This window comes from Strongylocentrotus purpuratus, unplaced genomic scaffold, assembly GCF_000002235.5.
Source record: "Strongylocentrotus purpuratus isolate Spur 01 unplaced genomic scaffold, Spur_5.0 spur5_scaffold_19, whole genome shotgun sequence".
Classification (NCBI taxonomy): Eukaryota; Metazoa; Echinodermata; class Echinoidea; order Camarodonta; family Strongylocentrotidae; genus Strongylocentrotus; species Strongylocentrotus purpuratus.
Window position 1 is genome coordinate 15215800 of NW_022145604.1, and position 17083 is coordinate 15232882.

A 17083-nucleotide genomic window follows, 5' to 3' on the forward strand; every position below is an offset into this window, starting at 1 on the left:
CATTAGATATTTTAATCAACAAGTAATGTCTCGTTCTAAAAATACAAAAGAAAAATAATAGTGTTGTGCTTTTTTAATCAACAAGTGATGTCTCGTTCTAAAAATACAAAAGAAAAATAATAGTTTTGTGCTTATAATAGTGGAATGTCTCATGCTAAAAATACAAAAGAAAAAATTAGCTTTGTGCTTAGACTAGACTAGTATTGGTGGGTGGTCGATGGTCGTTGGTCGTTGGCCTCATTTTTAATATTTGGGAGTCCTTGGTCGATGGTCGTTGGTCGTTGGCCTCTTTTTTAATATTTGGGAGTCCTTGGTCGATGGTCGTTGGTCGTTGGCTCTTTTAAACAAATATGCCTCACTATTTGGTCGATGGTCGTTGGTTTCTTTTTCTAATATTTGTCAGACTGTTGGTCGATGGTCGTTGGACTCTTCCATTCAATAGTATTTGGTCGATGGTCGTTGGTTTCAATTTCTAATATATTTGTCAGACTGTTGGTCGATGGTTGTTGGAATTTGGCTTCTAGACCTAGACTCTAGTTCTAGACTATATTTCTAATATTTGTCAGACTGTTATAGTTCTAATTCTGTAAAACCGTGGTAGGGTATTCTGCAATTGTTCCGGATTATGTTTGGGGACCTTGCTCTTAATTACAAGCCCAGCTTTTCTAAGGTCTCCACTTTCTTTCATTTGGATTATATATTGACTTAAAATTGCACTTAACTCTTTATGCGCCACTTAAAAAACCCCCCTGTGCCACATTCTTTTAGGGTCACACATTTCGAGGGAATCTTTATTGACTCTGCTGAATCAAGAGGCTATAACTCTTCACTGGATGATCATGATGAAAAATATTGTGCAGCAAAGTTGTAGACCGGAAAACGTGCTTTTCGATGAACCGTCATTTGTTATATTTTGAATTATCATTTTTATAATAATCATAATTATATAATGTTTAATTTTTCTTATTTACGGCAGTTTTTTATCCCTCTAGAATTTCTTATTTAGCAATGATAAGACATCTTCAAATCGAATCTATTAGAAAGGTGGACTTCTTACCTTTCTTTACATACCTTGCTCAAGTATTCTAACAATTCAGAAGGTTAGTATTTAGGTTGTTGAAGAAAAGAAGTTCAATAGGGAGAGACTTGAAAGTACCCCGCTCAGCCACCCTTGACAATGGGCTAATCTGCCCATTGAAATCCCTATTACCCCAGGTTATTGTCAATGTCCGGTTTAGCGGGGCATGAAAAGGGACGTCGTGGGGATGTTTTTCTTTGTTGTGCCATGATAAGTCAATAAGAAATAAGAGAATGTTATTGATTTTGCCCACTGGTATGAGCATGTAAAAATGGTATAGGCATAATATATTATATGTGATATACATGACATAATCAGCATCTTATTGAAATGTCTCATTATGAATGTTCACCGCATCTGTTCTCTCACCTTCTTTACCCCTCAATAAAATTGATTTCAAGTACATTTATCACAGCCATAGATATACAAAGAAAGAATGAATCAATCTTAAAATATAAACTATATTGCATTGTTTTCCATTTACTTTATTGTGAGAGAGCTTATTATCAGAAATGATTGACGAGTGGAGTATGCAATGAATAAAATATGGAGAACGGACGTGAGAGACATTATGAGAGAGAAATAGTGATATGAAATGAAAGGACTTTACTGTGAATAAAGATTATAAGAGAAAGAGATAAAGATGACGGCAAGACAGGATACATATTGATACGAAAATAACAATAATAATGAGATAGAGATGACGGAAAGAAAGAGAGTAAACACTGATAGCATAAGAATGAATAAAGATAATAAGAGAAAGATATAGAGATGACGGCAAGACATAGGGTACATATAGATAGGAAAATGATAATAATAATAAGATAGAGATGACGGAAAGAAAGAGAGTAAACACTGATAGCATAAGAATGAATAAAGATAATAAGAGAAAGATATAGAGATGACGGCAAGACATAGGGTACATATAGATAGGAAAATGATAATAATAAAAAGATAGAGATGACGGAAAGAAAGAGAGTAAACACTGATAGCACAAGAATGAATAAAGATAATAAGAGAAATATATAGAGATGACGGCAAGACATAGGATACATATTGATAGGAAAATAATAATAATAATAAGATAGAGATGACGGCAAGAAAGAGAGTAAACACTGATAGCATAAGAATGAATAAAGATAATAAGAGAAAGATATACAGATGACGGCAAGACATAGGGTACATATAGATAGGAAAATGATAATAATAATAAGATAGAGATGACGGCAAGAAAGAGAGTAAACACTGATAGCATAAGAATGAATAAAGATAATAAGAGAAAGATATAGAGATGACGGCAAGACATAGGGTACATAATTATAGATAGGAAAATGATAATAATAATAAGATAGAGATGACGGAAAGAAAGAGAGTAAACACTGATAGCATAAGAATGAATAAAGATAATAAGAGAAAGATATAGAGATGACGGCAAGACATAGGGTACATATAGATAGGAAAATGATAATAATAATGAGATAGAGATGACGGCAAGAAAGAGAGTATTACACTCATAGCATAATAATGAATAAAGATAATAAGAAAAAGATATACAGATGACGGCAAGACATAGGGTACATATAGATAGGAAAATGATAATAATAATAAGATAGAGATGACGGAAAGAAAGAGAGTAAACACTGATAGCATAAGAATGAATAAAGATAATAAAAGAAAGATATAAAGATGACGGCAAGACAGGATACATCTTTCTTTCATTAGTTTTATTCATTCTTATTCTATCACTGTCTACTCTCTTTCTTGCTGTCATTTCTAGCTCTTTCATTAATTTTTATTCATTCTTATTCTATCAGTCTACTCTCTTTCTTGCTGTCATCTCTATCTCTTTCTTTCATTATTTTTATTCATTCTTATTCTATCACTGTCTACTCTCTTTCTTGCTGTCATCTCTATCTCCTTCTTTCATTTTTTTTATTCATTCTTATTCTATCAGTCTACTCTCTTTCTTGCTGTCATCTCTAGCTCTTTCATTAATTTTTATTCATTCTTATTCTATCAGTCTACTCTCAGGGAACACTTTTATCACTAGAGTCTTCGTCACTGCTCGATTCGTCGGAATCAGAGTCCATGCTCCATGCTTCCATAGTAACAAGATCTCGAGCCTCCTCTACACTAAACACACGTTGACGTTTTCCAGCAGGTGCCATCGTAACATCAGTAAAAAAAATCCAAAGAAAACCGCTAAATACACGGTAATTTCGAATGTAACACTATGAAGAAAAACAGTTTACCGGAAAGTGTGCGATGTATACAATGTAAACAATAGTAAACGCAACGCGTGGCTACACACTGCGAGCGGTATTATGAATGTCTAATTCTCGCTACCCCAAATAGCGATTCTGCCGAGATCCGGGGAAAATCCTGAAAACGCGCATTGCATTATGGGATAGCTTTTCGACATTACAGCTTCCTGTGCAGGCGTTCGTGATCACAACCCTCTCTTTCACGGTAGAGTTTAACGGCCTTTTGTGCTAAAGTCACTAATTCTGCCCGAAGCTTTCCATTGCATATTATAATCTGTACAAATTACACTGATTGGCATCGATTTTAGCGTGCGTGAAAACTCTGCACAGCGAACACAGGCGCTAGCGCCAGCGGGATGGGACTCTATACCGGAAGTTGTAGTGACGACCCGAGAGAGTGAAAATTACCTCGTCTCGCGAATTTCGAGATTTTCGTACCTATTTAGGGTAGCGAGAATTGACTCGTATACATCTGTGCAAAAATGCGAAGTTGGCACGCCTACGTCCGTGCAAATCGGCGAACAAAGCAAACAAAGAGTTAAATTGTTTTTTCTTATGCTGTTTTTTGTTCTATTATTATATGTAAAAATGTTGTGAAAGAAAGAAATAAAATGAACCTTGAACTTAACCTTGGGCTAAAACTATTCTGGCAAATTAACTGGCGCTAATTCAGAATCAACTCCATACTTTGACCCATATCTCCGCCGTAAGGACTAAAACATACCAAAAATCAACTAAATCTTCATCAATTGTTCAAATGATGGTCATGATGATTTGAAAGTCAGGCTTAAGTTTTTTACCCGTTTCATGTCAATTTTCTCATCTTTTTTGAAGTAATTTTCCCCCAAAACGTGACACAATCTCCCGGCCCCCCCACTCAGTGTTATTTAGGGTACGCATATGCTCGTACCCTCTTTTTGAAAGCACCCCCTATCTGAGGACTGCCAACATTTCCAAACCCCCTTTTGCGGGCTTTTCGCAGGCTTTTCCTGCCTCGGAGACCCCCCTAAATCAGGAAAAATGCTCAATGTACCCCCCTGAATTCGGAATAATTTCTCAGGAGTCCAAAGAGATGAGAGAAAAAAAAGAAAAACACCCTCTTTTTAAAGAAATCTCAGGGTGGAAAGTCAAATACACCCCTTTTTGTACAATTCTCGGGCCGGACTTTGTCGCACGAAAAATACCCCTTTACCGGACATTTTGGCAACACGCATGCGGTCATTCCGACCTTTGAGTGGGGGGGCCGGGCACAATCTACACTTTCTCACAGGTTTCACGGCAAACTGCTGCACAATACAATTGCATACTGTATAGTGTACCGAGGGTGATCTGTGGGCGCGACTGAAGTTATCAACTGTCTGTAATAATCTCAGATCCATTAAATTCATCGTTACGGTAATTGCTAACTTCACACACGCGTGCCCGCACCCCACATTCGGAAAGGTATGCAACTGTATTGTGCAGCAGTTTGGTGTGAATTCTCTGAGAAATTGTGTATTATAAATTCTCTGTCATTCCCCTCACTTAATTTGCAGCTTGAAATAGTAACAAGAAGGCCTACATCCATTGACACGTCACACCATGTCGTCATCAAACCAAGAGCTGCCAAGCTGCCAACGAGAATGGAAGGCTTCATCAGCATCCTCCATTGCAGGAACTGGAGATGATGCAGTCACAGTGATCTCGTACAACATCTTGGCAGCCATCCACATCAAGCCCAGAGGATACCCGTTCTGTCCGACAGGATTCCGGGAGACGTTGGAGAGGCATCCCCAGTTGATGGTTGAACTTCGTCACCATGATGATGCAGACATCGTGTGCTTGCAAGAGGTACACCTACCTTATAATATAGCTCACTGATTGTGTATTCAACTCTGTGCATGTTTCTTTTCAGAGGTTTTCATTAATTAAGCAATGCCTGTAACTCAAATAAAGGGTGAATATCTTTAAACTTCTGACAACTTAAAGATCGTCTATGCCTACATGTAGGGCAGGGCTTTTCAAAGTCCAGACTGCAGGGTATGCCAATTTAAAGGAAAATACAGAATTTTGAAAGTGTCAATGATTTTTTAAAGGAAATTGAAGACAAAACAATGACAATCAAAAGAAAGTTAAGAAATACTGAGAAAGTGAAATTTGTTTCTCTTGTATCATTTAAAAACAGTGGCAGATCCAGATTAGGTCTAACCAAAATGGTCGCCCCCCCCCCCCCCACCCTCTCCTTCGGCAGCATAAATAAATAAAGGGGGACGAGAAAGAGAGAAAGATGGAAGAAAAGGAGAAAAGAAAGAGAAAAAGAGAAAAAATTAAGAATCGCTATTCTGTTTATCTGATCGGCAACATATTGAATAGTATGAAAACCAAATCTCAAATCCAACCTTTGCTGTGTTTTGTTTAGTTTAAGCTTCTACCAGCAACCTTAAAATTGAGTAAGTAAGATTTTGTTCACCCCAGTGATATGATACTTTTGATAAATCACACAATTTTTTGTTTTCTGCTGCCTCAAGTTTACTGGAGCAAAGAAAGGTGACAATCAATAGTCCGAGTCCCTATTCAGGAAAGGCTTGATCCTTTTTATCCAGGTGGATTCTTTGACCTTTCTTGACCAGGAGGGCCTTTCAAAATTCAAACTCATGTGGCCATCATCCCATAGAATTTTAAAAGAGCAAAAACAGATTCCTCAGATTGAGCATTCCATCTCACCATGTTATTAGCAAATCACTGGACTTACAATTTGATGGGATGATTTCCTCATTATTGAGCTTGAAAGCCCTTCTGGTCAAACAAGGTGAAAGAATCCACCTGGAATAAAAGGATTAATCCTTCAAATAATGTTTCTGTCATTGTTATCTAAAATGTTATCTTCGCTCCAGTGATCTTGAGCGTGGAATGACCTTCTGGTCAAGTAATGTGAAAGAATCTATCATGATAAAAAGGATTAATACTTCAATGAATGTTCCAGTCATTGTCATCTACAATGTATCTTCGGTCCAGTGATCTTGACCTTCTGGTCAAGTAATGTGAAAGAATCTATCATGATAAAAAGGATTAATCCTTCACTGAATGACTCTGTTATTGTCACCTACAATGTATCTTCGGTCCAGTGATCTTGATGAAAGAACCCATCATGATAAAGAGGATTAACCCTTCACTGAATGTCTATGTCATTGTCACATATCTTTACTCCAGTGATCTCTAGGCAGATTAAGGAGAGTGTTTGAATACAGAATAGTCACTTGGCTTGAGAAAGACCACAAGAGTAGACATAAGCTTGCTACTATATTTTTAAGGTTGGTAGAATTTACATGTTAGGATTACCCCAACCAATGGAAGTTTCTCTATCATAGTGTGTGTTTCTATCTTAAAGGCTCTGAATTTTGAAATCACAACTGGACAGTCAAGGAAACAGTTCTAGCAGCCATTTGGAGTCTGTAAAATTTGATGCTGTACTATTCAAAGGCATGCATATTTTATATACATCACTGGGTATTGCTGGTTGGGGAGTGTACATGCACTAATGTATCCACTAATTATTCAAATATGTGTATCCGATTTCCATCCTTGGTAATGTTTTCTAATAGTGCTTGCTATCGCTTTATTTGTTCTTATTTTTCTTCGATGTTTACTAATAGTGCTCTCTATTGCTTTCTTTTTTCTTGTTTTTCTTCAAGGTAGAGACCGATTATTACCACCAGACCTTACTTCCAGAACTTCAAAAGTTAGGATACCATGGCGTCCATCATCAAAAGGCTTTAGGAATACGAGAGGGCGTGGCCACCTTCTACCGGTCAGAGAGGTTCAGGATTGAGAAGCAGGAGACTGGTCACTTTAAAGATTGGATAGCTGAGGTAGGAACAGAAAATAAAAGCTTACTCTTACTCTGCACTATCTTGACATCGAAACCTGAATTAAATACAGCTGTATCATTCGCATAAAGTGAGAGTTCTGTACGTGGATTAAAATGTTTACATACACCAGGGAGTGGTCACTTCATCCAATTGACTGTACCCCAGATTTAAGCTCCCCCCAAAAAAGAAAAAAATTGCTGATACTTTTTGCCGATACCGATCACAGGTGCGAGGGTGTTGCTCCAATCTTCCGATCCGATCAAAGCCCCAACTGACAGGGTTAATATGAAGTAATTTTATCCTTGACAAACTGACAATTCAGTTACGGAAATAAGATATAGCAAAAGAAAATTATTAAGTAGCACATCGATAATGAAATCAAGAAATTATGTAGGTTTTGATTTCGAATTTTCACTCACATTACTGTTTTTAAAGAAACTGGTTGGAGAGCAGATTGATGCTGATCTACGTGAAGCTATTAAGAGTCGTGCCGAATATGAGACGCCAATCTTGCTTACATCGTTCACTTGCCTGAAGACTGGGCGGCCTCTCACCGTAGCTAACGTTCACCTGGTATGGCAGACCCACATAGTACCTGATCTCAATACATTGCAGGTATGTTAAAATGGATAGATTGATATTATTTGGAGCAAGTAATTTGTTGAGTTCTAACTTGCTTTTTAGGAAGTGATTCACCCTCTATTTATGACTACAAACTTGGAATATAAGGACTACCTCACATATTAACATGGAAGTTATTGTGATTAAATCTAGTATAATGTCTTTTAATATCTACATTTTTTAGCATTTCAAGCTAAATCTGTATTGTTAGAAAATTTGATTCCAATATTTGTGATCTCAACTGAATTAACCTGCTCAGATTTTTTTTCTAAGACATTTCTTTGCTTGTTCCTCTCATTTGTTTATTGAGAGGAAGAAGAAGAAACAATCCTTTCTTACTTAATTCCACAAAAGTAACTTCTTGTCAAGGGTAGGGGTCGACCTTCAACTGTTTGTCTTTAGTTATCCGCCTGCAGTACTTTATCACTGATCTACAATTTTGTTCTGGGTTTCATTTCTTCGACAATATAGGATAAGGGCTTGTCAGTTATCACATCGGTGACTAATTTTGATCTGAAGTGATGTACAGTCAAACCTGTCTATAGCGACCACCCAAGGGAAACACAAAAAGTAGTCTTTGTAGATGGGTTCCTTTAGTACATGTTTCAATGAGAAACCATTTTCATGGGAAACCAAAAATGTGGTCTTTGTTGACAGGTGGTCACTAAAGCAGGTTTGACTGTTTATTCTTTGATCTGTTTCATTGTTCCAGGCAGCTTTAGCTCTTCAAAGACTTGACGAGTTCTCAACACAAGATGGCCCCTGCATCATGTGTGGGGATTTCAACCATCAGCCAGTCATGCCTGGCTATCAGCTCATCAGAGACGGTTGTCTTGACAACGAGAGTCGGATGCATCTCAGAAAGTTTCCACTTTTTTCTGGAGCTGATGCAAAGCATGGAAAGGTAATGGAGGATTTATTTACTTTGTAGGATAGATGTGTATTTTTAATGCCGGTAGACAGCAGCATATCAAGAAAATGAAAAACATTGGCAGGGGGTGGGGGGGGGGGGGGGGGGGCGATGGGTGTGCATCTATCCAAAACAGCCCTGTGTTCTATAGACCCACTGCAAATTTTATTGATTAGGCTTGGGGGTGGGGTTTTGATATGGTTTATTGATAAAAACATACATTCAAAATAGCAGCCAGAGGCCGAAACAAATTGAATTTACAAAAGATTGATACATGGGCAATTCCACGGTAACGGAAGGACGCTCAGACAAGATTTTTGAACTTCAGGTTCATACTAAAAGAACTGTTTTATTAGTATAAGATGTGAAACAGTACAGATATAATACCTATATAAGTGCCTTTAATTCTCCCCAAAAAAATTGTCATTATAGTTAAGTAGTTTAAGAATGTGCATATTAATTATCTCGGTAACAGAAGGACATAAAAATGGACATGGTTTTTCCAGTTAATTAGTTTTTTCCAAACTCTGTGAAGTTGATGAAGCTTTCCACTTGACTGAAACACATTTTGTTCCCCATAGTTTAATACATACTAATAAAACAGTTCTTTTAGTATGAACCTGAAGTTCAAAAATCTTGTCTGAGTGTCCTTCCGTTACCGTGGAATTGCCCACATACGAATGCATAACCTTAAAATTTTAATTTGGTAAGATACAATTATGTTTACATCAGATTACAAAATATGATTGGCAATTCGTAATGAATAATCAAGGAGATAAAATGAAAGATAGAGAAACCAGAGAAGAGACTGAAACGGATGACTAGAGGATTATAAAAGGAGAATGAGTAACAGAAGGCAATAAGATAAACGCAGTAGAAGATTAGGAGGACTGACAAGAGTCACAAGGCAATAAAGAGAAAGAGAAACTGGAGAGGAGACTAGACAATCATAGGGACAGATAAAGAGTAGGACAGATAGATAGGCTGAAGAGGAGAACTAACACAAAGTAATCAGATAAAGTGTTAACAAATTATAGCGATGCTTAAAAAATATGAATATAATACCGTAAATGCAGCATCATTGATAGTATATTACATGTATGGCAATTTATGCTCTAGAATTCAGTATTTCATTTTATAATCGGTTATAATTGGTCTCAATGTCACTGGTCAAACCTGCATGAGTGCATTAGTAGAAAATCTCATGGAAAAGTTATCTTGACAGTACAGACCGGCTGTAATGATTCTGTGCTACCAACATGAGATCTGCAGAACCTGTCTGTAAAAAAAATAAAATTATAATACATTTTGTTTTTTCAATTCAGGAATCTTGTTTAGTGGATATTCTTCCTAAATGGTTCTGTCATAGCTTCAAGCATTTTAAGAGTTCTTATGCAGAGATTCAGGTAAGTGCTAGTCCTGTGCAAAGCAGAGTCAAAACATCCTTTTTCTCAAGTAATTTGTGTAAAATTATTAATCCAAGCAATCGATCATTCATTTTTTCACTCACTTATTTCATTCATTTGTTCATTCATAGATTCATTCAAATGATTTCATGATCAGTTGAAGTCTTGTGATATTCAATTTATTTTGAAAACTATTTTATAAATATTGTTCAGATTTGTGTATTTATCATATCTTTGGGGAAGGCATTTACTGCGATATGTTTGACAGCCGAAGCTAAAATATACAGAAGAAACTACCGGTACTGCATTTTTAAATTTTTAAATTTATAGTATTGATATTTCTACCTTATTTGATATTACCCCTTATGTATTCCACCAAAATCAATCTTATGCCCAGGATTCTGATCACGATCTAGTATAAACATTCTCAAAAACTCAAATAAATGAATAAAAGGCTTTCAGTATAATTGTGTTCCGTAATAATTATCTTTGTAACTTTTTGTGTGCAGGGAGAAGAACCACCATTCACTTGCTTCACAGATAACTATGGACCACAGTGGATAGATGCTTACACAAAACACAACAGATTGGATGGATTTCTAGAAGAGGTTAGCATCATATCTAAGGGGTCACAGAAAGAGACAAAATCTTGTCTCATACCATGGTCATTTTTCTTGTATTGTTAGCTTTGATGTGACGTACATGATTCTTATTTGAGTATTCTCAATCTGTGTGGAATAGAAGTGCTGAATATTGCTGTGAAAGGGGAAGAGACACAGAGTTGCCGATTAGTACTTGATTGATCTCACCTTCCTAAATTCATAATTTTCTTATTTTTAAACAGTTTTTGCTCAAATTTTCACTGACCTGCTTCTCTTATTTTTCTGCTTCCATTAAAACCAACTTAATATCAGAGTGGACTTGCCCTTTAAAAAAAATGTAATACTGCAGAAGGTAAATGAGGACTAACCCCTCCAAGAAGGTGTACATAGTCTACATTACTCATTGTAATATATCAAATTAAATGTCTTGTTAAAATGAAAAGGGTATAGTTTGAAAGAGAAAATGTTGTAAACACCTACATGTATTGAGATGGCTTGCAGCATTTATGCGTGCTATACAAGAATCCAATAGGATATTTATTTCATTATTCTCTTTTGCGCGTTTGCTCTTGACCAACAGTCGGAAGAATCGTCAGACCCCCCAACACCAAGGCACTTTCCTCTGAAGGTCATGGATTCAAGTCTCAACGGCAGCATTGCCCCTCCCTGCCACATACAGACCTTGGATTACATCTGGTATACAGCAGAGAAGCTCCATTGCCTAGGAGTGGAGGAGGTTGTCAAGAAAGAAGCGATCGCCCCCTTCTGGGCATGTCCGAACCAAGTCTTTCCCTCTGATCATTTGTTGATGAAAGCAAAATTTGCTTTTCGTGGTTTGTAACAGAAAACAGTCGCTAAATTGTGCTATATTTTTGTATTGAATATTGGTTCAGATTGAATCATAATATTGTAATGATGCTGTAATTTTAAACTGTCTTAGATATTGTAAGCAAAATTTTACTTTTTATGATGAGATGTATAGTAAGTCCATGAATGGTCTTCCCCATTGATTCAATGAGCAGAACAAAGATAAAGTCAAACTAAGAAGAGTTAAATACATCACAAATCCATTGTCATTGCAAAGCCCCTTTCACATTAGTAGCAGTGAATGGAAGGGTTTCCTTTCACATGGATAGATAATCCTCTTAGTAGATGAAGTGCAGTCTGCAATGTTGAAACACTGGCTATGTGGTTTGCCGAATGGCTTCTCAAAACCAAAGAGTCATAGTTTCCGAAAACATGAAAACTTGAAATGAGTTCCATAGAGGGCTTCAGAGATCATTACTTTTGTCCAGCACGATTGGTTACACAAATGGCAAAATAATGATAGAGGAAATCGCATCAAAATCGCTTTATCTAAACCAATGGGAAAACTCATATTCGGTCAAAATAGACTGCTTTTCAGGCAGTCCATGCACATTGTTAAAATACAAGTAAAATGAACACAGTAACATTTACAAACAAATATAGAACAAATTCAAATATCTACATGTACAAACAAATATTTGAAAAAACTGGAAATCACAAAAACGAATCAGATTATCCAGGCATGACATGCGCCTGTGAGGTTGACCAGCCTGTCTGTTTCATTTTATGTCTAGCAAATTGTCAAGAATAAAATTAGACTTACAATTTGTACCAAGTGATAATGCATATTTCCTTCCATCCTTGGTGAAAGCAGTAAAGGTAATCTTACCATCTGCTTTCCAAGTCTTCATTTTTTAAAATTCACATTGTCACAAGAGATAATCTCAAAGTAAATACATATTTCTCTTCAATGATACAGAGACATGATGGAGAGAAGCAGAACATCTCATAAAATAAAATTCAGTAAGATTTCAATTATACTATACAGATACCATTCCATATTTTCTTATGTAGTTCAAAACAGATATTATGTGTTCTGTTTTTTTCTAATTGTATTAGAGAGAATAGGAAGGATTTAAATTAATATTTTTTATTTAAGTCCAAGTCTACTTGACATTGTCAAGGGTCCTTTCCTTGAACAGGAAATGGGATCTGTAAGCTGTCAAGACCTCCTGTAAGAAGGACTACTGTTTGCGATCAGCTTCCGTATGCACATTGGCGGGATATGCCAAAGATTTCCTGTTTTATTTTCATGAATGTGTCGATGTAAGGGGAAGATATTCCACCTTCGCGAATGCTTGGGTCATAATAGCCTAGCTTGTGACATTACCATTAAATCACAGAATATATTGCTCACCTTTCCACTGCAGATTGGCAGGATTACGAAAGCCCTGGGCAATTGATCTAGTCTTAGACAAGCTTATATAGGGTGGTGATGTAATTTATTCAACTTCCAATTCCTTTATCATGTTTAACTGCATTCAATATTACATGTGTCACCTTAACAGTGGTACTTGTCTGGTCAGTCGGGGTCATTTTGGTCAAGGTCAGTCAACAGGCACATAATGATAACAAATGTAGACCTACCAATGAATCAACGTTAAGTAGAAAGTTGGAATTTTAGATAAAACAACTAAGAAGATTTTGACAAGTATACAAACTAAATAAAAGACAGCTACTGCAAACTACGAATTTGTTGCAAATAAATTACGCAGATGCACAATATTAAAAGTATTAAAAACAATTAACTACATGTAATTACTACGACACTATTCTCTCTTACACACTCACTCACAAAGTTGGAACCATATAAGTGAAGTTACGGTGAGGCGTTGATGTCCTCATCATGGTCCTGGGTGCATGCTCTCTGTCGATGTCATGGGCGTGAATTGTTTGTTGATCTCCTGGGTGATGTCCGTTGATGTCTAGCTGGGTGTTGCATCCAACGTGGTTTGCTGTTGGCGTAGTCGTCCATGTCAAGGGTGTTGTCCATTACTTTCATAATGCGAAGTCGTTGGTCGAGCTTCATGAAGGATGAGCTGAGCTATAGGTTGAAGTCTACGTCGCCATGCATGTTGTCGTCGTTGGTTAATTTTTTGTCATGTTTATAGTGTCGTTTTCAGCAGACAAAATCGAGATATTCAAATGTTCACTTCAATTCCTGGTCCTCACAGTAAGTAGGAGGAATAAAATTCTATAAAACCAGGTTCTCCACCATGTCGTGTTTGGGATCGGTGTGTTAAGTTATTGGAATATTGAGAAGTACATAAAATAAAGAGATGCTGAGACTTTCTTTGAAGTGTAATATGCAAGAGTATAATTTATTATAACTCTAAAAACGATGAGTCACATTGTTCGGATTCACAAGTATATTTACAAGATATAGAGCAGCAAAATTATAGGTGCTATCTTGGTGATGGTCTGAACTCTTCTCCTCCTAGAAAGCCAGAACAATACACCCTAAGTTCTAAAAAGGAGCAGTAATAGCAATACTATTGAAAACCACTGCTCCTACTGATTCTACAAAATAACCAGAGAACAGGCCAAAAAATATTGTCCTCCCATCCGGAGGAAAAGACTACGGATTAAGGTAACAACAATACTACAGTACTGCCCTACCGGACAGATAAACTAGCAAAAACAACCAAAATCGGTACCCCAAAATCGGAATACAGCACCAAAAATACTCTAGGAGTCCCTAAAATTTTTCTTCATGTTCACCAACACACAGAGGGAAACGTGCTGGAAGGCGTTTTTCTCAACATCTGGATTCACAATTCTCAGAGTACAGTTAACATTGAAGTGATCTGAAAGTCCCTAATCGATCACTGAGCACTTGGATACAAAGTGACTATCACTATGTGACATGACCAAGTCCAGTGTGTGACCCTGATTATGGGTAGGTCCTTTACAAACGACATGGGCTATAAACCATGCTGTCATTCGGCCAACGCCAAAGAAGTAGCTAATGCATCAAATGCGTTAGGTAACTTTTTTTTTATAGTAATCATTCTTGTTTTCCACCGGGGCCTTGGTGGGGATGTGAGTTCCATCAATGGCCCCTACAGCTTGAGGCATCCCCATATCAACGAATCCTTCCTTCACCTCCTGCAAATAGTCGGCAGAAGGAAATTTCAGGTGCCTTGGCAGGATCCTCCCATTTGCCTTACAAACGCCATGGGTAATCATCCATGACGACGTTCAGCCAATGCCAAAGAAGTGGCTTATGCAACGAAATGCGTTGGGTGTACGTGGCAAGGCGCCACAGAATGATGGCCACCCGTTTCTCCCCAGAGACGACTGGTCCACGAATGTCATTCTTTTCAATATCAAGGCGCAATTCCTCTACCAGATGAATGAAAGCTGGCCCGGACATCCTAAAGTTTTCTTTCCACTGGGCACTTGAAAACGATGCCCAGGCATTTTCCCACCACATTAATCCTGGCCTGTCCAACCGATATAGGACTCGCAGGTTTGACAGCAACCAGGCTTCTAATACCATAATTGAGGCATCCAGATTGTTGCAGAGTCGTAGCAAGCTCTGCTGCAATCGATGGGCTCTCCACCGACGGCGCCTACGAGCCAGGGTCCAGGAAGACATGTCTCCTTTACAACCAAGTCCATCATATCATCTGTGAAGAGGATTTTCCATGCTTCAAGTGGGGTCTTAGCTTGACTGGCAGTGCGGTTGACTCCAGGGGTTTCTGTTAGAATGTTTGCAGTATTCTGCCTTCCTCTTTGAGCTGGAGGCTGGTTTTTCCAATCAACCGTTTTTCCTCGGTCGTGGCCACCCGTTTTCTCCACAGAGACAACTGGTCCACGAATGTCATTTTTTCCGATATCGAGGCGCAATTCCTCTACCAGATGAGTGAAAGCAGGCCTGGACATCCTATAGTTTTCTTTCCACTGGGCACTTGAAAATGATGCCCAGGCATTTTCCCACCACATTCCTGGCCTGTCCAACCATAAACCTACTACTGTTGCAGGATGCCCCATCAGATACCACTGCACAAACTCTAAGCCCAGCTGTCTCTACCTTGAGAACGGTTTTCATGACGCAGTCATAAATTTCTCCACTGCGTAAAGCAATCGTGGGAAAGAATGCAACAGCCTATTGCACAGATGAAAATATTCCACAAACCATTATCATGAATGCATGCGTGGCCAGTTCAGCAGTGTCTTCTTTGATGCGTCTCTCAAACACCCTGAACTCATTATTGATGTCCCCAACCTCTACAAAACCAAGAAGATGTCCAGTGGAGGATGAATATGCCTTTCTGTAAAGGATAAAACTTTATATCAAACATTAGGTTTAAAATCAATGTCGCAGAACCAAATATTTATATATAATCTCTAGTTCTTAAACAATTGGAAGTATCTTGGAAGTATTCCCGAAAAAAATTATCTTTGCTAAAGGATATCTATTTCGGATGTTAGTTTTACTTGTCTTCAAGTTTATGCATATCAAATATCATTAAAAAATGACAACATGAAATATGGCACACAGAGTTTGCCTCCTGAAAAAGGGCCTTCAGCCTCTTCCCAGTAATAATAAAGAGATCGGCCTCTGCTGCCTCTTCCCCACCAATCTTTTTGTGAAGCCCTGATCTGGTGAACTCCCCTAACACCTCCTCTTCCCCTACGATTAGGAGATCTCTTGTGTATTGTTCTCTGCCAAAACAAACAAAAATACAAAAGATACTCATCACATTAAATTTATTGAATATAGCCTTTAAAACATAGTTCACCAACACCATCTTTCTGGAGAACCGGATTTGAGATGCTGCCTGGTCTGTTTGCATGGAGTTCATCTCCCTAAGAGATCTGCATTGAGATTGGTGAGCCGGTTGCGGGGGAGCCGATGGGCCATGTTGGATTCGAGATGCTGCCTGGTCTGTTTACATGGATTTCATCTCCCTAAGAGATCTGCATTGAGATTGGTGAGCCGGTTGAGGGGGAGACGATGGGCCATGTTGGATTCGAGGAGTTGCCTGGTCTGTTTGCATGGAGTTCATCTCCATAAGAAGTCTGCATTGAGATTGGTGAGCCGGTTGCGGGGGAGCCGATGGGCCATGTTGGATTCGAGGTGCTGCCTGGTCTGTTTGCATGGAGTTCATCTCCCTAAGAGATCTGCATTGAGATTGGTGAGCCGGTTGAGGGGGAGACGATGGGCCATGTTGGATTCGAGGAGTTGCCTGGTCTGTTTGCACGGAGTTCATCTCCATAAGAAGTCTGCGTTGAGATTGGTGAGCCGGTTGCGGAGGAGATGATGGCCCATGTTGGATTCGAGGTGTTGCCTGGTCTGTTTGCACGGTGTTCATCTCCCTGAGAGATCCGCTTTCAAACATGAAATGATTGTTTGAATCATCTGGAATTAGATGTTAGTTTTACTTGTCTTCCAGTTTATGCATATCAAATATCATTAAAAAATGACAACATGAAATATGGCACACAGAGTTTGCCTCCTGAAAAAGGGCCTTCAGCCTC

At 38.1% G+C, this 17083-nt stretch overlaps 1 protein-coding gene across 1 annotated transcript; it reads left to right on the top strand.

Moving 5' to 3' along the window:
* The first annotated feature begins 4908 nt into the window (after positions 1 to 4908).
* On the top strand, positions 4909 to 12216 carry LOC105437587 (glucose-repressible alcohol dehydrogenase transcriptional effector-like). Its single transcript, XM_030989798.1, has 7 exons — positions 4909 to 5172; positions 7014 to 7190; positions 7626 to 7805; positions 8524 to 8715; positions 10047 to 10127; positions 10637 to 10735; positions 11310 to 12216. Exons 1-7 carry the CDS (start codon positions 4924 to 4926, stop codon positions 11568 to 11570), a joined length of 1239 nt encoding a protein of 412 aa, XP_030845658.1. The 5' UTR covers positions 4909 to 4923; the 3' UTR covers positions 11571 to 12216.
* Positions 12217 to 17083: the final 4867 nt, after the last annotated feature.

Excerpts from the sequence above, each read along its gene's own strand:
- LOC105437587 (XM_030989798.1), top strand. The coding sequence starts at position 4,924 with ATGTCGTCATCAAACCAAGAGCTGCCAAGCTGCCAACGAGAATGGAAG. Across the intron at positions 7,806-8,523 it reads CTGATCTCAATACATTGCAG|GCAGCTTTAGCTCTTCAAAG; the intron begins GTATGTTAAAAT and ends TCATTGTTCCAG. Across the intron at positions 10,128-10,636 it reads GTTCTTATGCAGAGATTCAG|GGAGAAGAACCACCATTCAC; the intron begins GTAAGTGCTAGT and ends TTTTGTGTGCAG.